The 21,554-nt window shown below is 42.5% G+C and overlaps 2 protein-coding genes across 2 annotated transcripts in view; both read left to right on the forward strand.

Annotated features, from left to right (window-relative positions):
* Window positions 1-2,200: 2,200 nt before the first annotated feature.
* ODF2 (outer dense fiber of sperm tails 2) lies at window positions 2,201-19,897 on the forward strand. Its single transcript, XM_010194699.1, is given in 20 exon segments — window positions 2,201-2,308; window positions 4,083-4,208; window positions 5,463-5,633; window positions 6,573-6,739; window positions 7,779-7,824; window positions 7,827-7,913; window positions 8,221-8,352; window positions 9,124-9,195; window positions 10,211-10,285; window positions 10,851-10,964; window positions 11,846-12,031; window positions 12,891-13,000; window positions 13,699-13,834; window positions 14,528-14,638; window positions 15,313-15,417; window positions 16,568-16,726; window positions 17,597-17,697; window positions 18,241-18,403; window positions 18,759-18,884; window positions 19,642-19,897. Coding segments are annotated over 20 exon segments (2,469 nt in total). The 3' UTR covers window positions 19,816-19,897.
* A 1,512-nt stretch (window positions 19,898-21,409) lies between these two features.
* Window positions 21,410-21,554, forward strand: part of GLE1 (GLE1 RNA export mediator) — a 9,821-nt gene continuing 9,676 nt past the window's right edge. Inside the window, exon 1 of the mRNA XM_010194700.1 lies at window positions 21,410-21,511. Within this exon, the coding sequence (XP_010193002.1) occupies window positions 21,410-21,511 (102 nt within the window). The remainder of the gene's footprint in view (window positions 21,512-21,554) is intronic.

Raw genomic sequence — 21,554 nt, forward strand, 5'->3', positions numbered from 1 at the left:
GTGATCCTGCTTTGAGCAGGAGACGGACCAGACTGGGTCCCTGCCGGGCTGAGGCAGCCACAGATTGTCTGAAAAGCCTCCAGAGATGCCAGGGGAGGTTATTTAAACTTCAGACATAAACCTTGTTGCTACAGAAAGCTGGGTGACAGCAGCTGACTTCCAGCTGCAGTGATCCCAAAGCTCGGTGTGAGTTCTCAGTCGGTGCCGTGGCCGAGGCACGCATTTGGCCTGGGGAGAGTTCAAGCCTTCCTCGGGAGGAAGAGGATTGCAGTGCCCAGCGGGGTTTGCAGTTGTTTGTACCTGGAAGATGGGGAATTCTGTTGATTCAGAAAACTGTTGCTTGCTGCTCAAGGAGAGTACGGCTGTGTCTTCCCCTCCCTAATTTTCATAAATCTGACATGGTGTACAGGTGTGGTTTATCTTAAACCATACTGCTTCAAACCAGCTGTGGTATTATTAGTTTTAATTTATTTAGAGAAGGTTATTACATGATCCTTGGCAAGCTGACTAGGCAGTGAGCTATAAAGAATGATCTAAATTCTGGTCTAGCAGAAGTACTGTACAAAATCCTGCACCAGTGCATTACAAACAATACTTTACTTGTAACACTTATGTAGCAAATTACAAGAGTGTTACTATAGGGTTAGGTAGCTAAGCCTGGTCCACCAGCACTCTAATAGCTGTGCTGCATTGCTCCCTGACAGACATTAGCCCTTTGGGGAGCCCTCCTCCCTTGCTTTTGTTTCTTCAAGGCCCCTAAGAAGCTGCTTATGCTTGAGCTGACTCCCAGTTCTCTGTGTGCTACTGGTTAGCCAACCAGTTCCCACATCTGCTGGGCAGGCAGTGACCGTGTTGCAACACGAGTCAGCGTGGTGCTGGGTTTCCTTCAGCAAAAGAGCTCATTTGGTTGCAGTTCTTCAGCCTGTAAAACTGTATAAACCTAGAACCTCAACATTTCTGTCAGCTTTTACAGAATTTGTTGATGATGGCAGCATTTAGGGAGTGTGTGGGGTTAGGGAGGGGATGTACAGGTACCCTGGAACTAATTACACCTTGTTTCCTTATGAAACTGGTTAAAAATTGCAGTTAGAATTTGAATGTGTGTAACTGTTTGGGTAAAGCCATCATGTGCAATTGTACAAGATGTTTTTCATTGTTTAACCAACTTTCAATCATCGGTATGTACAGAATCATAATATTGTTCCTTCCCTGATCCCATGCTTGTCAGAGGAAGCCAGGACACATCAACTTTCTTGGTTTCATACATTTGATGTGTCTGAGCCTGCGTGTTGCCTTAAATCGAAAGGAAGAGGGTGTTCAGAAATTGGCACCTTTTCCTATTAGTGGTCATTTTATTATTTCTATGCCAGGTGTATCCCATCCATCAGTGATGAAATGTCTTCAGTTTCTGCATGGGGCACGCGGTCAAGAAGAGCTAAAAGCCTTAGAGTAACTGTAAGTAATTTTACCTAGGCTGACAAAAGCCTTTTTGCCAGAATCAGATTAGTGCTGCTGGTGGGTTTTTGTAAGCTTTGCAATTGTATTATACCTCAGCCAAAGCATCAGGCTCAAAGGTGATGACTTCAACCTTGCATCTCTTGCCTTTTCCGTGTTGTGTTAGATATTGGTTACGATTATGCTTTTTTCCCTGAAGGTTAAAGAAATGCTGTGATCCAAAAGCTATTAAGCATTTGTTTAACGTCAAAAAGACACTTAGAGCTAAGCACATATGAAAGAGTTTACAGTTTCAGGGTTCTAGGATGGAAGGATCTGATGGTTTCCTGTTGACTTTTCTTAACTAAACTGTTAAATGAACGCTCCTCTTCTCCCCTCCACCTTTCAAATTTTTCTTAATAACCAGATGGTGTTGGTTGCTGGAAGCCTTGATTTGCTCACTTGCTCTAAGACTTTGGACTCTAATGACTATTACAGATACCTGCTATCAATCCATCTGTATTTGGTCTTTAATAACTGTGTTAAAAGCAGAAAATACCAGAAGCAGAGAAAAATACTCGTATTGATCTTAGCTTTACAGCAAAACAGTGTGCAGTTCAAAATGGCAGATGCTACTGAAAGCAAGCTCAGACTTTAACCAAAGCTGGCCATTGTTGCTCTCTGGCACAGAGGGAAATGTTGTTATTTCCTTATTCACAGGTCTCCTTTCCTTGTTTCGCCCTTTCCTGTCTGTGGGAGAAGAGCCATGAAGAACCGTTCCTCATCTCCTCCTTTACACGTCCATGTGGATGAAAACACCCCTGTCCATGTCCATATTAAAAAGGGTCAGAAAACCACACCTGCAAAACGTCAGGTAGGAGCGTATAGCTGGGTGTTTGTAAGGGCTGCAGAGAGGAAGGTGAATGGTCCTAGAATCACCACAAAATCTTCAAGGTCTGTTTTACCATTGTATCAGAACGGTGAGATTTTAATATTCAACGGTGAATTTTCAGTAATGTGTCTTCTGTGTTTTAAGATGATTTAAGCATGATGCAGGATATCTAGTTACTTTTTGTGCTCAAGTGATTGTGAGGAGTGTTGCTTCCAATGTCAAGTGGTTTGGGGGATTTTTTTTTTCCTTTTATTTCCTGAATTTCTGTCCTGCTAATGCTTTTTCTTTAGCTTCATCCCTATTTTTCTAGGAAAGTTTTGGGGCAAAGGTAATATCTAGGCATTTCAAATTCCATCTTGATTGTATTAAACTAAATGTGTTTAGAAACAAACAGTCTGAATTCAAACCATCTGCTGGCATTAAGCACCTTCTCAGTCTCCTGAGCTATGCAGCAAAGAGGACCTCTTCACAGCCTTATCCACAGTCGGTAGAAAGCCATACTGCAGTTGAGTCTCTAGCTAGCTCATAGCCTCTTTTGTAGTTGGATGTTTATGTAAAGTTGTTCTCAAAAGGTAATGGAAGTTGCTAGCTTAGTCTTCCTTACGTGCAGACACCCTGTTCTAAATCTTCTATTGATTTTGTATTTGTTGCTAATGGCAAATATCATAATGGGGTAGGGCCTGACAGTGAAACCAATGACTCCCATTAATTAATTACCTCTAGTATATTTAGAATATTTGATTTTTCTCAAAGGTTAGAATTGTGCAGAAATGCTTTAATTTTTCTTCGGTTAGAGCACCTCGAGTTCAATAAAAATAAATGTGGAACTGTTGACTGCAAAGAAGGCAAAACACTTCAGAGGCTTTTCATAACCAGTCACAGAGTTGGGGCTGTTCAGCCTGGAGAAGAGCAGGCTCTGGAAGGACCTTATTGCAGCCTTCCAGTTCCTGAAGGGGTCCTACAGGAAAGCTGGGCAGGCACTTGTTACAAGGGCAGGTAGCAATAGAATGAGGGGGAATGGTTTTGAACTGGAAGAGGGGAGATTTAGGCTGGATATTAGAAGGAAATTCTTTCCTGTGAGGGTGGTGAGACACTGGCACAGGTTGCCCACCGAAGTTGTGGATGCCCTTTCCGTGGAAGTGTTCAAGGCCAGGTTGGATGGGGCTTTGGGCAACCTGGGCTGGTGGAGGTGTCCCTGCCCATGGCAGGCATCCCAGGGACTGGGTGAGCTTTAAGGTCCCTTCCAACCTAACCCATTCTGTGATTCTATTAGTTTTTCCTCTGGTTGTACTGTTGTCAAATGACACAGTTGCTCTTTTGTGAGATGAATGTGGAAAGGAGAAGGGATTGCCCAGCTTGTTCCTCCTTCATGTGAATGAGTTGCATTGTGCTTTGGGTTTTTTTGTGTATCTCCGTACAGAGGAGACTTCCTTCTCCCAGCTTCCCCGGTCTCCCACCCCTGGCCTGCTGTAAGGCTCTCATGACATCACAAGTGGAGGTGTCTAGTGATAGTACAGAGTTACTACATGATAAACAAGAAGATTTTACAACGTCTAGCCATGCTGCCAACTGAATGGACAATAACCTTTCCTCTGGCTCGTGTTGGCTTCCTCTGATGGCTGCTGACTTGTCTGATCTGATGTATTGCAAAGCACAATGTCATATTTTTGTACAAATGAACTTTCATTTGGTTTTGCAGCAATAAAAATTGTAAATGGTTCTTTAAAAGTCTATGACTTGTTTTATCTTTCTTTAGCCAAGGCACAAACAGAAAACGGTGGAGGATACCATGAATGTGCACCGACCTGTCCGGGTGAAAGCTAAGTGCCCATGGATACCTCCAGGCAAAACGTGTGTCCGGAACTCCACCTTCAAATGGGAGGTATGGCTGATTTTGCTCTTTAAAACAAACTTTCAGGTTTATCTGAGGCTGAAGAGAGCAGTTGTGTAGTGAGTGTCGCATACAGGTTTAAGGATGGCAGACTAGGCTGTATGTACAAACAAAGCAAAATTCTAAGTTACAATAATGTAATTGGGCTAAAGGACATAAGTAGGAATGCATACTATGCCATGTAAGTGCTATAGCAATTACTTACTAATTTGTATTTACTAGATCTAGAACAATAACTGAAGTAACATTTTAAAGCTAGCCTAATTATTACATAGGGATTGATGTTACCCACCGTACCTGGTGACTGTGGGTAGTTCCTTTTCTCTCAACCTCCAAGAATCAACAGTTGGAGGGGTGTCTGCGCTCAAGGAGGGGAATGATCAAACACACCTCATGGGGAAAGTGTGTAAGAATCCCACCTGGACAAGAATGGGACAGGGCTTTCCTAGAATAAAGTGATTGACTGTCGATCATTTGTTGCTAAGCTGAACATCCTTGCTCAGCAATCCTTCTAGCTTAGCAAAATATCTTCTCTCATAAGAATACCGTCTCCTTCTATTTCTCTGTCTGGGTCCGGCTGGTGCGGAGTGTTTTCCAGCACCAAAGCATGGTGTGACCTTCTAGCAGATCTGATAGTTTTCTTTCACCACAGCACACAGAGTAGGGCATGTGTGGAGCCTTCCCCCACTGAGGCAGAGCATCCTGCTGCAGTGAGGGAGCTGGGCTCGTCTGAAAGAAGGCTACTGTCACCTACCACCTATTTATAAATCCTTTTTGAATCTTTTTCACTTTTTAACATGCTAAAATTGGAAATGAATTAACAGCCTATGGTCATATCATGCCTTTCTACCTCTAGAAGCCAGACAAATGTCTTTGTTTATTGTAGTTTCACTAGTTCCCTTTCAGACCTCATCTGGAGGCACAGTCAGGGGCTGCTGTTCTCTTCCGAAGCATGGAGCACTTCTTCAGTATTGTGTAATATTTTCTTGTTCATGGATTCGTAGTTTTGCCTTTTGTATTCGTGGCTCTTCCTAGATGAGAATGTGAACTTTGGGGTTTTTTTTCCCTTTTTCTGTTCTAATCTTTTTCCTAATGGAAATGAAAGACCCACTTACAAATGGTATTTTCCTTACTAGCCTTATTGCACTGATGCGTCTTGGTCTCTGTTTTTGGCAGAGTTAGAGTTAGAATACTGTTTATAACTTTATACTAAAAAAAATATGCCCTTTATTGCTTTTCTACCAGGGACCAACTCACCGCCTAGAAATTACACCTCCAGATTCAGAAAAAACGCTGTCAGTATTGCGCAGGAGTGACCTCTCTACAGATGAGGAGGATGCTGTTTATTGCAAAATGAATGAATACGAAAAGCAGGTCAATAACCTGAAGAATGTGGCAGGAACGCTGGAAAATGAGGTGAGGAGGCAATGTAATGACCTGATGGCTTGGGCTTTGTAGCTGATCATTTGGCAAGAGGAGGCTGGAGGCTGAAGTCAAGTCTTGGTGCGATGGAAGACTACCCGCAACATTGGTAGCTTGCTTTGATTTTTATTTTTTCTTCTTTAATCTGAGTTGTTTAGAAGAGCTGAACTATCCTAGTGAGATCTTAAGCCCTACTATGAAACGTTTTAAAACATTATCCATTTAATAAAGTATGCTTCAGTTTCCAAGTAATGCCTTCTTCAAGACCAAATCTGGAACAGTAGTTCAGTCCCCCTCTACGTTCTCTCTTCTTTCACATCTTTAGCTGTTTGTACTGCTTTTAACTGCCAAATGGGATACATGTGTCATTCATGAGGAACAATGTTCACCTTCTGAGCCCCACTCAGCACTTGAGTAGTCTGCACACAGCTCCAGTCACACTACCAGCAGTGATACTGAGCTGCCACAGAATGTCCTGGGTAATCCAAAATGAGTAGATGGAAACAAAACGCCAGGGACGATTTAAGTTGGTTTCACCCAGGTCCCTGGATCTTACAAAGCAATAGTGGAGCACTGGGAGCCATCTCCAGTGTGTGAGCTGCTACCAGAGCTCCTGTCCTGCCATGTTTGTGGTCTGTCACATGTCTCATGGCTGATGACAGTTTTGTGGTATGTGACTTACAGCCAGGACGTTTGTGTCTTCCTGTGTTTGTGGGATGGGAAGCATTTCCAGGCAATAAATGAATTATGCCATTTGTGCACAGGAAGAGGCTGGAAGTATCTAGGGGGAATTTATTTTTTTGTTTTAAAAAAAGCATGGTCCTTAATTTGGTGTAGCTGAAGAACTGACTTGGTGGTTTGAGACGTGGAGTCTGTGTATGACTTAAGACAAACCAGGGGCTTTTAATGTTCTATTTTAAATATCTTCATCAGGCCAAGCTGCAGAAAACAAAGGAAGTGAAGAAAATGACGAAGCGTCTCCTTGAGGAGCAGAAAGAAGAACTGAATGAGGTCACACAAGAGCTGGTAGAAACAGAACATGAGAATATACTGCTCAGGCGCAGTATTGAACGCATAAAGGAAGAGAAAGATCTGACTGTGTAAGAAAGCTCCAGTTCTCCACTGCTACTGCAAGTTGTGGTATTTACAGTGGCACCTACCTCCTGCATTGCTAACATTATTTGAGGTTGTAGTTTGTACCCTGGGTTGCAGTGCTGCTGAAGAACTGATGTTCTTGGATTTGTTGTCATGTTTTAGAAGGGGGGCTTCAGGTGGCAATAGCTGCAGAGAAGGGCTCTAGTGTGATAACTGGAATGGAAAAAATCATCTGAGAAGAACCTGGAAGCATTTGGCCTGTGTGGCCTACTGGAGGGTCATCCTAGCTCTGCAATTACAATTTTGAAGGTTAAGAGAAACTGTTTGCATTGTGATGACATTGGCAGAACAACAAATGAATAAACAGGGAGTTGAAAGTTAGAAGTGAATTTTTGGCCTTTGTGGAAATGGTACTGAGACAGAAGTGACAGCCCCTGCCAGGACTTGGGGTTTTTTCTTAGTGACCCCGAAGGTCTCTAAATCTGTCATTTTTTAATCTGCTTTGTATGTAAAGAGTTAGGGAGGTTTGTGTCTCCAGGGGGACGCTGGTGTTTTAAGAGAGTTAGTTTTATTTTTTTGCTTAAGAAAGGTTACTTGGAAGTTAATGCTGTATATTCCTTTTTCAGAAAATTCTGTGAATACTTCTGAGATTATCAGCCCTGGCTAAAAACTTTGAGCTGTGTATCTTGGTGTGCATTCCTGTTTTATGTTCGGCCATATGGAGTCTTATTTCTGGTGTGGCTTAAGTGCCCAGGAAAAGGACAGCGTTGTGTTTTGGGTTTAATAGTGTGTGCAGGCTTTGGTGTAAGCCAGATTTGTCCACTCTACATTACTGTTTCATCACTATGATCCTAGCAAGCTCCTGGTGTCTGCTTACTGGCTTCTGCACAGAAAGATGGTAAATCTTAAGTAGTGTTTGTTTAGAACTTTTATGCTCTGATTCAAGGCATTTTATGAGTTTTAACCCAATTAACTGTGTATCAGTAGTGGCTGGTACAGCTGCCAAAGTTTCTTGTTTCTCTGATGGTTGAATTCTCATTACAGGCTACAGAAAAATCACTTGCAGGAGGAGAAAGAATCTTTGATGAGCAAGCTAAGCTGAGTAAGGCAGAGGTGGATGCAGCAGCAGCAGCCAGGCAGATCCAGGCCCTGAAAAATACGATTGGGAGACTCAATATTGTAGGTGTTGTCCTTTTATGTTCTAGTTTTTATGATATTGTCCTGTTATGAAAAATACTGTAAAAATGGCTGTATTGAAAATGTAATATTGCAGTTGCTGATCCAGAAAAATGTAAGGAAAATTGGAGGGTTTGAACATGCTTAAGGTGTTTGCTAGTTTTGTTTGGAAGTGGGGTGTTTACTTGCAGCATCCAGTCACCTCCTGCACACGTGGTGCCGACCATTGCACTGCTCCTGCTTGTGTCAGCTCCGTATGTTAATTCCATATGAACAATTTTTATTCTTTCTTTTCTTGTATTTCCTCTAGGAGAAACACACATCCAGCTCAGACATTAGCACGCTAACAAGACAAAAAGAGCTGCTGCTCCAGAAATTGTGCACCTTCGAAGAAACCAACCGGGCACTACGAGAACTTCTCAGACAGCAGCATAACTGGGAGGTGAGCAGTGCCGTGTGTCAGCTTGGATGATTACAGGAGATTGTGTTGTCTTTTTTTTTTTTTATCCCTGCCTATGTTATAGAGTAAGACTGATGTTTTTTGCTGTGAGGTTATCAGAGCATCTAAATCTTTGGCTGTATTAAAAGATATAAGCACTACTATGTTGCCAACTCCTTCTCATCTGGATAAAGCTGTATCTGCTAATCGTGCTAGGCTGAAATGTTACTGCTGCAGTTGGTTGCATTGGCTGAAGTCTGAGGACCAGCTGTGGCCTTAGCTAATGGGAGCCCAAGGATGTTCAGAACATTTTTGTTGTAGGCTGTAAGAGCAATAACAGAGAAATTGTAAACAATTCTGTGCTGCTTGTACAGAACAATTCTATGCTGCTTGTAAGCCAATACAGAAATGAAATTGCTATTCTTCCTGTAGTTTATATTCCATTTGAACAAAAGCAAAGGCAAATGGTAAGAATTCTTTAAGCCACCAGTGAGGCTGGATAAAAGGAATGAGTTCTTCCACGTGACTTTCCCTGAGTAGTGAGAGGATTCTGAAATATCCACTGTGCTTTTTATTATCTTGGACTATGAGAAGAGGAAAAGCTTTCTGAGATGGGTGGAATATGTGAAATATTTACCAAATTTGAAGATGCAGAGTATCTGCTGAGAATTGTTGCTGTAACTGAGGGGAATTGGTTGATGTACCCAGTTCTGTCTGAAGAATCTGTATAAAATTGACTTTTTAGGGGTTTTTTACATATTTATTTTGTAGAAGGGTGCTCAGAAGGTATTGGAGCAGCAAGAAACACTGCTAAGAAATCTGGCTGTGTATGATACAGAGAATGTGGTAAGCAACCCAAAATTTCTTTCTCTCTCTCTTTTTTTAATATGATAAAGCAGAGAGATCTAAAATTACAAGCTCTTTTTTATCTTGTCTTCAACCATCAAGTTTTACACCAATGCCTTTTAGACCAATAAAAGACATTTTGGCTTTTGTGGTAATCAGAGCCATTACATTGCTCCTCTGGTTAACAACATACATTTCAAAGTAGTTTAGTTTTCCTGGCCTTTGAAATAAGGGGCCTTATCGTGGAGCTAGCACAACTGAGACCTACACATAGGATTTATGCCTAGAATTGGCGTAGAATCCTACGCCATTAGGATTTACAGTATTCAGCTATAAAAGACAATTTAAGCCTGTTCTCATTATGTTGTTCAGTTCAAGCACAAATTATTGTGCTTACCTTTTTCTTCTGGTACTGAATGTACAGAACAAAAATTGTACAATGTATCTCTTTAAGAAGAAGACTCTGGGGATGGGAGAGGAAAAAAAATATCTACCACCTGACAGTCGGGATAGATTTCTTCAGTTTGGAAATAATCTTGTTTCTGTACTGTTTATCATGTTATCCTTAGAAACAGACAAGCAGAAAGAGCGTAAGCTTTCTGTACCCACTTTTTTCACTGTGTGAGTGACCTGGTGCCAGTTTTTGTTCACTTCCTTATCTGTAAACCGAGAAGAGAGTTCTTACGTTGCCAGAAGTTATAAAACTTACTGTGATGCACAGGTGATTCCGTGTTTTGTTGTTTCTTTTTGTCTGTGGAGTATAGAGTCCTGTGAGGTCCTCATTCTTGACTGGGTGTCCTATGCCCTGTTACACAAATGCACGTGTAGCCATTTTGCTTTCTGCTTAAGGAGAATGCAGACTGTTTTTCCAGGGCTGAGGATGCTGTCACTGTGGATCCCAAACAGAGCGCTGTGGATCAGAGGGTCTCAGGAGGGGAGGCACTTACATTCTTTATCTCCACCTACCAACCTTAATGTGTTTCTTACTTAAAATCTGAGTGGTGTTTGTTTCCAGCAACTTCAGTTGAAGCTTCAGGAGAAAGAAAAAGAAGTGGACAATCTTACCATTCAGATACAAGCAGAAAAGGTAGTTTCCTTTTTCTGTTTTCCTCTCCCTGCTCCACCTTCCAGTTCTGTAGAACCACAGATAGTCCAAAATATGGGTTTGTATTTGCAGACGATTACTTTTTGAAGGATCAGATGACTGGCCTTCTTATAAAACTAGACAGATTCACAGAGTTGTGAATTCAATTTTCTGCTAAGACATCTATGACAAAGGTGACTAAGTAGTATTCTCTTTGCTTGGGCTTATCACTGAATTGCCTTTCTGTTTAAGGTCCTGTTGGTTCTTGATGTCAAATTCAAGTCTGTTTACGATGTAAAATGGGAATGTAGTGGAAGAGCCTAGATATGAACAACGTTTTGCCCTAGAACAAGTCTTTTAGGGCCAGTCTTTTGCATTTGATGTAAAATAAATGGCTGCTCATTTGTTGCCCATTCTGTTGGAGAAGCTGTGAAGGTCCACCTGAGGAAAGTGGAGGTGGCTGGAGATCATTCAGTGAAGAAAACTGAGACTGTTACATATTGGAAAGTGTTCCTTCTCTTAGCTTCTTGAGGAAAATGTGCGTGTATCCTGTTTTCTTCTTATTCAGGAGCAGGCAAAGACAGCATGTGAGCTCTCCAAATCTATGGAGGCTGTGAAAGGCCGTTTGCAAACGCAGCTGCGAAACAAAGAAGCTGAGAACAACCGTCTGAGTATACAGATAAAAGTATGTTTTCAGTGGTGCCTGGAGATTCTCTTAATTTACTCTCATGAACCAAATAGGCTGACAAGGGAAGCACTCATCAACTATGCTTCTACTGTGTCTGGTAGACTGAAATATTGGCTGCTGATGTTTATGGCACTAACACACACCATACTTTTCAATTGAAGTAGGAAAATAAAATGCTTTTCAGTTTTGATGCGTGAGGCAAAATCATAGCCTTAAGGTCTGTGTGCATTTATTATATTTTTTTCTGAAGTTAATTACTGCATAGTTATTGAAAAGATGGCATTGGTTTAGTCAAGCACTGAGACCAATCGTAAACTATTTGATTTGTTTTCTGGGAAAAATGCTGTGCTATGAGTTCCTGTATTTGATCACACTCATGCATGCTTTCTACAGTATTAATGAAGAGGAGAACGTTCCTCTGATTTATCTTGATCACAGTCTTATGTTTAACTTACTTGTTGGTGTTGCAATGAACGTATGTATGTTAAACCAGAAGAGCTTTAATTCTGTTAAGCTTTATAGCTGCACAAAGCAACATTGCTATATGTGAGCATTTCAATCAATAAAATAGAATGTTCTTGGGTTGATCATAAGACCGGTAGACCAGTATTTATCTTGGTCAGAAGAGGAAATCAGTATTCTAGAGAGCAGCTTATGTAAAAAGAAAGTAAGACGTTTGGGAGGAAAGGAAGGCATGTCATGCTGACGTGTCTGTCAGCATTAGGACAGGATTGTGTAGGTAAAATACGATTGCAGGTACCTCGAGGTTAGGGGTTTGTACCCAGCTCTCTCCTCCGTTTCTAGCAAATGAGGTGCTGCTTCAGGTATGCAGGTATAAGGACATCATTCCATGTGGTGTGTTTCCTCCCTCCCTGCAGAATCTTGAGCAGAATGAAGCTCAGCATCAGGCAGAAGTGGAACTTATCATGGAACAACTGAAAGAACTAAAGCAGAAGGCAGACGATGATAAAAAGGCCCTAAAGAAAGCCCTCCGTGCACAGAAAGAGCGGGCAGAGCGGAGCGAGGAGTATGCAAAGCAATTGACTGACCAGCTAGGAGAAAAGGTACTTCATAATACAGGAGGAGAGACCTCATTTCAGATCACATATCTAAATCTTTGATTTCTGGTAGCAGCCCTGGGGAGAGTCTCTGCTTTCAACTAATGAGATTTATTTCTATCTTGATGCTTTGTCCCATTTATGCTAAGTTTAGAACAAATCCAGTTTTCTTAGCTGTTCCTATATTCACTGCATGTCCTTAACTTAGGACATGCAAAAACGTAGGTGATAGCGGATCTGATTTTTTGCCTCGTTCTTTAGAACCATTTGAGGGTTGACAAAAGCCAATGAAATAAAGCTTGGTAGTTCTGGCTGAAAATACTGAATGGAGATGGTGGTTACCTGAGAAACCAGACAGAACAGAGAAGTACAGAGACTTAGAGTGTACTGGGATTTGAACTGTACTGTTGTAAAGTGACTGAAGGGTATCGAGAAAAAGTAGGAAAGGATGGACTACAACAAATCAGAAAAGAAGATGGATTTTACAGTACTCGGTGTATTTTGTTCTCTCTTGTTTTTAGAGTTCCAGGGAGCAGAACCATTTGTAGAATCTTAGGCGTGCTTTGTATTTCCGATAGTTCCTGTGCCTTCAGAGAGGATTCTTCTCTTGCTGCTGTTCTGTCTGTTAGCTGACTGTAGTGTTGGAGAACGCCTCTCTTTGAAGGATCAGGAAGGTCCTTCCTGATGTAAATACTTGTCCTCAATAATAAATATTTGTCTTCAATATTTTAAAAGTTTTAGTAACATCCCCACACACATCACACTTACCTGTATCAATATCTCTGCATATTGTCTGCATATTCCATGTCCAGTGATGTTTTTGTCACCCTTACTCTTTTCCTCATGTATTCCTTTTGTTTGATAGGACAGTTATGTTGCTGAGGCACTGTCTACTCTGGAGTCTTGGAAGAGTCGCTGCAACAAAATAGTGAAGGACAAGAGTGACCTTGAACTGGAAGTTGTCACGCTGAACAGGTTAAAATAAAATTAGTGTGGAGAAACTGCCATGAATTCCAAGCTCAAAGAGAATTTAATTGAATTTCATTGAATAATTCAATTAAATTGAATAATTTAATTGGATTGCCTGCAAACATCCATACAAAACCAGCACTGCTTAAGGGCTAGAGCAGAGTTTGGAGAGATCGAGAGAGAGAGATGTGGCTTCTGCTGCAGACTTGCCACAGCAAAGGCAGACTTTAAGGGGTTGCTGAACCCCAAAACTCTGTCTTTGCCATTTTTGATGCTTTGAAATAACTAAGGTTATTTTTCTTTTGAGATCTGTTTGAGAAACTTGAATGGAAGGGATTAGAAGAGAATAGGCAGTATAGTTCATGCCAATTTTGTTGTGAAGCTAAATAAATGTGTTGGTATCACTGCAGTGCGCTTGTTGCTGCAGGAAAAAACAGGTAGGTACGAGTCAAGAGAGAGGTACCTCTTTATTCTGCATCTTGGAGGCAGTGCATTTGAACACTTGGGGGACAACTCAAATTAATTTCCAGCAGGCTGAGAAGACTGAGGTAGTAGAACAGTGTACCAGGTAGGTGTGTGTACGTGACTGGAGGAGGAAGAGGAAAGGACAGGGAAAACTCATGTTTCTGAAGCTAATTTTCAAGGATTAGGAGTCTTTTTCTTGTCACTATCACCTAAGGATTAACTTCCATTCTGTATGGCAGCCGTGTTGCAGACTTGCTGGAGCAGCAGACAACCCTGGAGGACAAGATGCAGAAGAACAGAGAAGCTTTGTTGGATAAATTGCAGCAACAGACTGCAGAGACCGCTTCTTTGAGAACGGAGAATGAAAAACTAAAGGTCAATGATTCTAGGGGTTTGAAACTGAAATGTTAGGGGGAAAAAATGGAGAAATTAGATCATGCTTGGCCTGTGAGGACAGAGTTGAATTGCACCCATTGCTCCCATTTAGTTTCAAACCAGTTTTACCATAACCTGAGTATGACAGGGTAAGCATGCTGGGGAAGAGACGTAAAGAAAGAAAGTGAACATTCTAGGAGGACTGGGTTTCTTCCACATTTTGATTAGGAGTATCTCCAATCCAAGTACTGTTTCTTCCAGCTAGGATCTTACATGTTATCCTGGCATCTTCATACTGCTGGCAACAGAACAAACAACTGTAGCTCATGCAGAGAGAATGGTAATCTCCACAGTAATAATAAAAAAATGCCTGGCATATTTCTCCTGTCATCTCTCTTATCACTGATGATCTTATAGGTTACCTACATAAATATCTTCTTAGAAAGCTAGGCACTGATCCAAAGAAGGAGTGGCCCTAATCCAAGTAGCACAGCCCATTCAGGCAAATGGAAAGATTGCACATCCGTCGCAAACCTTTGTGATCTGCTGGTGTAAATTTGGCAGTCCACCGAGGTCTGGAAAGTTTTGCCAACTTACACCGGCAAAAGTCTTTTTTCATAGTCTAGACAATGTTAGACAGCTACTGTGGCAGTTACTTCCAAGCACTCCATGGAAGAGGTTTTCTTCTTTCAGGCCAGTGTGGTGTCGATGGAGGAAAAGCTGAAGGAAGCACAGATGGAAGTTTTGCAGCTCAGGAGCTCTGTCAGGAGCTCTGAAGAGTTGATTGAAACCTACAAGTCACAGGTAGGCATCTTACCAAAACCTTCAGCCCTTGCACAGTCATATTTTTTCCTCCCTTCACTGTTGTGGGTTATTCTGTAATGCCTTAACCCTTTGTTTACTCTTGGAGGATGTTGCAGGTTCATTTGGTTTTGGTTCTTCTGTCTCTGTTAGCTTGACTTTTTCTCAAATGGCAGCATCCTGACTGCCATGTGCTGCAGGCCAAAGCGTGGAAGACTTGCTTTCGCATGATGTCCCGTAACTTGGTCATTAGGAGAAGCTGATTCTCACAGCAGAGATCTTGATTAATAGAAAACAAGAGACTGGTTTTAATTATTTCACTTTTCCCTGCTCCTTTCCAAAAGGTAAAAGAAAATAGGGAGATGCTTTCTTTATTTCTCGGCCTTTAGTGTGACAAGCACTGTTCCTGGGCTGCCTTTTTTTTGGAGGGGTGGTTGGATATTGTTGTAGTAGGAAGATAAGGCAAAAAGAGAGAACATTTGTTGGAAAGCCCAAATGAGCCAGGTGGCAGAAGCAGAAAGTGAACTTACAAATACAGTCCTGGGGTACTGGTTAGTGCGGCAAGAAACTTGTTGCTGATCCTTGAGCAGTTTTAGTTGCTCCAAAGCATTGCAAACATTTGTTGAAAATTTATATATAACAGATAAAGTATGTGGATTTTTTTTTTGTACGTTCAGGTGCTGAAGACCCAGATGGAAGCAGACAATATGGCAGCAAAACTGGAGGAGTGTGATAAAGAGAACAAGATGCTAAAGGATGAAATGAACAAGGAGATTGAACTGGTGACTATTCCTCTAAAGACTGATACATTGTAGACATTCATAGACTCATAGAGTGGTTTGGGTTGGAAGGGACCTTAAAGCTCATCCAGTCCAACCCCTGCCTTGGACAGGGACCCCTCCCACCAGCCCAGGCTGCTCAAAGCCCCGTCCAACCTGGCCTTGAACACTGCCAGGGAGGGGGCATCCACAGCTTCCCTGGGCAACCTGGATCTTCATGGATCTTAATGTTCTGAATGTAGTGAAAAATGGTTGTGAATAGGAAAAAAAAAAAGGCATATCTGAATTGGCCTTTCCCATTCGTTTTTGTCGCGGTCGGGACGGACAAAGCGACAAGACAACAAGTGTTGGCATAGCACAAATAACCTTTATTTTTTTTCTTCCCCATCTATTTATACTCTCTTTCCCCTTAGTTTCCCCAGATGTGTTGTCTTCTTATTGGTTCAAAGTTATCATGTTTCTTTTTCATTAGATAATATTTTCACAGTTCATCACAACTCAGCACTTCCACCAAAGGAACACGGACACATCAGTTTGTGATCAGCACTTTCCTCAAACCTCAGTTTGCTGTCAGCACTTTCCTCAAACTTATTTATCTTGCAGTTCTTCTTGTTCCTGTTTATTCTCTCAAGGGTAGACTGGAATCTTCTCAAGGTCAAAGTCACCCTGTCCAAGGGCCTCAGTCCAGCTGAGGTCCCCCACAAGTTTTTCTCAATTCTACAAAATTCTGTTCATTCTGCAAAACTTATTGAACATTTAGCAGCTTTTTTGACTACATGCTGTTCTTCAGGGGTGTTTAGTGTGTCCTTTGTTACACAAATAATGGCTTAGAACAGTGGACTATGTTATGCCATTTTCTGATGTGGAACAGCTGTCCTCAAAAAAAACCCCAAAAACAAGCTTCTAGTAAAATCGAAGCCCAGGATACAAAACACTCACTCATTTTCACGCCATCCATAGGGAATGCCAAATTCAAAGAGAAAGCCATTTGGTCTAGGAGAAGACCTTAGGCTTTGAATTCCAACACTGGCCAAATATCCACACGGTGTCATTGTGGTTGTAGACTAACAAAGCTTCATTGAAGTTGAGAAACTTTTTAGTCTTGACCTTATGAACATTTGAAAGTTCTCCATGTTCTATCCTTTGGCTGTAGGAGCGTATACAGTTCCAGAGCCGGCTTGCTGAACTGGAAAAGCTGCCCGAGATCCTAAGGATCACAGAGACACAGCTCGCAGAATGTCAGAAGCAGCTTCAGATGAATGAGAAGAAGAATATGGACCTGTCTGCCATGATGGCAGATCTTCGTCAGCAGGTAAGGGACTGGCAGAACACACCTGAAGCACTGCAATCCACAAGTCTTGAGACCAAGATGAATTCGTAATCACAGGAAGGTTCAAACTTCATCTCTTGCTCTCGTCTCTTTGAAAAGATTAAACGTGCAAAATAAAGGTGTGTGCCATGTCTGTGTGCAAGAAGTTAGTGGCGTAGCTAGTAGCATTCCTTACTATGGGAAAGGTTTGTCATCCCTTGGTGCAGAACCTTACTGGGACTTGAATAGCAGCAGTGACAACGCTTGCGAATGCCAATACTCCATTCTGTTACTTCCGTCATCTTCTCAGCTTTCCATCCTGTGGTTTTCTGCTGATAGAGCTGTCCCAACCTTGTTTCCTCACCCTGATTTCAGGTTGTTTTCCCATTCCCTGTTTTTTGTCCCCACAAGGACTGTGTAGGTATTACAGGACAATCACAGACAGGCCTGACTCCTACAACCATGCCTCAAGACACACAAATCACCCTGAAGTCTGACTGTTTTGCTGTGATTGGCTTGGAACTATAAACCTTCCCGATATGCCTTTGTGGGCTGCTGTCACATATATGGCTGCTTTTAATGTGTGTGCTTTGCTGTGCTTACGGGTGGCTGCTCTGCATGCAAGTGTCTATGGACCTGGCTTTTCATTTGCAATAGGGAAGAATTTTCTCATACCTTTCCAAACATTAATTGGAAGCGCCAACAAAACGGATGTTTAGTGCTTTCCTTTTCTATCCATGGTTGCTTTTCTGGGGCTCTCCAGAAATTATGAATTGAGCGTGTTTCCGTCTGGAGAGCTGCATACGTTTTAGGTGGTTGGTTGCGTGTGTGTAGTGACTACTCTGTAAAGTAATTATTTACTGTAATTTTTAGATTGAGCTCCAGGGGGACAAAATGGAGATGACAAGAGAGAGGTATCAGTCTGCCCAGGAGGAGAAAAAGCAGCTCACCTTCAAGGTGGAAGAACTAGAAAGGTTAGAAATATTAGGCTCTCTTGCTCTCTCAACCTTCCATTTCCATCCTCTTTCCATTGTTTTTTTCAGGGGATTCAAACAGCTTCAGTCTTGTTCCAGTTCCCCACATTCCAGGATTCAGTGCATTTGCTTATCCCACAACGGTCTCTGATTCAGTAGCTGTCCACTGGAGACTTAAAGGTTTTTGCAGCACCTTTTATGAATGTTGTTAGGAAGGATGGTGGCTTATATGGCAGATAAACCAACTTCTTGTCCAATGTAGCCTGACAATTTTGAGGTTACTGCATATTATAATATCTTTACTCGTGTTCATAAACTCCTTTTAGTGACAATGTCTGGGAAAGTGCAGGTGTGTGGATACACTGTATGTCCTTCAACCTTTGAAATTTCGATTTGAGGAATGGAGAAATGTTTCTTTGGGCTCTCACCTTTCAAGTGGGAATAGAATCTATTTCCAGAGTAGGCAGGACCTGACAAAAAGGCAGACTGAAACACCCTCCATTTAAAATGAATAAGTTTCCTTCCCTTATTGTCTTAACCTAGAAAACTAGAGACAACAAGCGCCCAGAACATAGAATTCCTTCAGGTCATAGCAAAACGTGAGGAGTCGATCCACCAGTGTCAGCTGCGGTTAGAGGAGAAGACTCGTGAATGTAGCTCTTTGGCACGTCAGTTGGAGATGGCCATTGAGGATGCCAAAAGACAAGTGAGTAATTCCTTGTGTTTGTGAATTTTCTCAGAACTACCCAGACTGTCAAAAGAGAACAGTGAGAATGCACAAAATACCTCCTCAGCCTATGACCAAATTCATGAAAATCATCGTGTTCAGTGAAATAAAAACAATAAAATGTGCTGGTACTGTTTGTCAGCACTTCAACCCTTGAAAAACTAAACCTCATGTTCTAGTTTGCAACAGAAGAGAGGAAAGCATAAGACTGAGTTGCTGCTTCTGTTTGAGAATGTGTCCAGCTAAACTTTATAGGGTTTCTGCAGGCAATGGCCTATGGAAAAATCATAGATACCCTTTTATACCAAAGATGTTGTTCTGTTGTTTCGTGTAGGTGGAACAAACTCGAGAACGAGCAATGTCTAAAGAGAGGACAGCCCAGTCCAAGATGTTGGATTTGGAGACCCAGCTGAGTAGGAATAAAACAGAGCTGAACCAATTACGTCGGAGCAAAGATGATGTGAGTGACTTGCAAGGGATAGTCTTGCTGTGCTGGTGGTGTCCTGGCAGCAACTGGAGTCCATAAACCAAGGTCCTATGGATTGTTGCAAAAGTCATGCAGAGCTTTGTCTGGATGTGACATGCTGTTAATGTGTGTCCCTGACAGAGGTGTGCTGTGACATGTCTGTTATGTCACAAATTCAGGAATGCAGACTCTCATTTGCTTATTACTTGTAGCTGTGACCTGAATGAACTTGCTCTAAACTTGTGTGTGTGAGAAAAGAATCAGAACTTTCTCACGTTCAAATGAGATTTACACCAGATATCATGGACAGATTTCAACTTCATTTACTAGGCTTGGTTATCTGAGAGAGAATGCAATTTATCTTGTAGAGGGAAGTCTTTCTTCTAGAAGAAAGAAGGGGAATCCTTCATAATGTCTTATTTACCCTGCTGGTTTTCTTGGAATTGGGTTGGTACATGGATCAGGTCAAGCTGCTTTTCAGAAAAGAGTGCTTAGTTCCTCATAACTGTAGCTAATCGGTTTTAAAAGCTCAACTGATAGGCTATGTTTTCTCCTGGCTTTTATCAGTGGGTTGCTGAATAGAGTTGGAAAGCAGCAGAACAAATTATAAATATCATAGCACCTTCTATGGCAATGCCATCTACTGCTGCGCTAATTCTTGCTCTCCTCAGCACTTCTGGCGAACAGCTTAAATTTAACATGAATGGGATGAATGTAACCTACGGCCTGTGTTTTGTTCTTCCTTATGTAGGCAGAGCGCCAGTACGAAAGCCGCCTGCAGGATTTAAAGGATCGGCTGGAGCAGTCAGAGAGCACCAACCGCAGCATGCAAACCTATGTCCAGTTCCTCAAGTCTTCCTATGCCAATGTTTTTGGTGAAAGTGCCTTGCTGGGCTCCCCCAGCCGCTTTTACCCTTCTCTATGAGGAAAATGCTCTCCCTGCACTTCTGCTTCTAAGCACAAAAGGAGCCCTACTTCAAAGCCATATGTTGTTTAGAAAATAGGTTGGCGTTTCAGGGTCACTATTAGAAGTTTTCCTCTTTTCCTTGCAGCATGAGATGCTAAAATGATGGTGGCACAGGTCCTAAGTGTAGAGTATCAGCAATACCAGTTTGGTGTTGCAGGTTGGCATTACACTATAAACTGTGCCCCAAAACCAGATGGTTTTGCATATGATGGAAAAAGTCCTTTTCATCCTGTAAGGTCCTGATACTTTCAGCTCTTAAAACCTGTCAGCAGTTGTTGAGCATGTTCATGTTTATAAGAACTCTTCCTTTTTATATGTCTCTTTTTCATTCTGTTTCTGTGTTAGGGAGATCGTGTGTGGGGGGGAGGGGGGAATGGGGGTGTTTGTGGGGTTTTCTTTTTTCTATATTTTTTTTAAACTGTTGAACACTGTATTGATTAATTGGATGGTGGGAGAGGGTCCACTCACCAGCAGAGTGAAGCTGAAAATTACTTAAGTGCCTGAGCTTTACACTTACAAGTGATTATCCCCTGAACAACCCGTGTTTGAAAACCCTTTTGTACCAGAAATAATGATTTTGTTTGGGATTTTTCCCCGACCTGATTCTTGTGTACTCTCTGATTCTCACCTTTTTCTTTTTCTGAGTGTGATGCTAATTGTTGCTTTACTCCTCTCACCCTGATATTTCCTGATGCTGAATATCCCCAGGGCTGAACCAAAACTGTCACTTCAAAGGAAAGATTATGGTTTAGGCTCAGTGGCACTACAGTTGGTGTCTTGCTGTGAATGCCACGTGAGTTCAGGGTGTGCATGCAATACTGACTTAGTCTTAAGCCAATTAAAGAGCAGCTATGGATATTCAACTTCTTCATCCAACCAGCCTGCACCTTCTGGAAAACTGGGTCTTCAATGTGTTGGGTCCCTAAAACTCATGTGCTCTATATTGCCCTGTTCTTTCCAGTATATGGTTCTTATGGGGGCAAAAATAAATGTTTTTATTTTTATCTCTTTTGTATCCTATTTATTTGTCATAAAGGTTTTCTAATAGTTTTTGAGAGAGCAATTCTGTGTTTGACACTTCAAAAATCCTAAAGATGCTATGGTAAACCAAACAATGAACTACATTTCCTGTTTATTGTGATGGATCTAGGCTTTACTGGCCTTTATATTGGAAAAACCACCCCAGCCAGGGCTGGGGGTGCAGGCCTCTACACTCTCGACCCTTTCCATGTGCTGTGGGTGGCTGCTTCTCCCTGCCCCTGCAACCCAGGGCAAAATGCAGCAGTGACCTCCAACCCTCTCTCCCGTGGACCCTCCGCGAGAATACACAAAATAAGGGGCAGTGCTCGGCGGTGCCAGTGCCCAGTGAAGTGGTGCCTGTTGGCTGGGGCGGGGGGGGGGGGGGGGGGGCGGGGCCCCGCCCCCCCGCCAGGGGGCAGCCGCCGCCCTTAGCGCCCGCTCTGCGCAGGGTGGGGAGCAATCGGCGGCGCCCCGGAAGCGAAACGAGGGGGTGGGGTCAGCGGGCTACCGGGTCGCCGTGAAGCCGATCGCCATGCAACCGCGGGAGCTCCGTTGGGAGACTCTGGCTGCTCTGCGCTCCTCTGACAAGGGCCAGCTGAGCTACCGCCGCCACTGGCTCCAGGATGAGGGGAGGGCTCGCTGCCCGCGAGGGGCTGGGAGCCGCGGCGGGTGTGGGG

The sequence above is a fragment of the Mesitornis unicolor genome, unplaced genomic scaffold (assembly GCF_000695765.1).
Source record: "Mesitornis unicolor isolate BGI_N332 unplaced genomic scaffold, ASM69576v1 scaffold5711, whole genome shotgun sequence".
Classification (NCBI taxonomy): Eukaryota; Metazoa; Chordata; class Aves; order Mesitornithiformes; family Mesitornithidae; genus Mesitornis; species Mesitornis unicolor.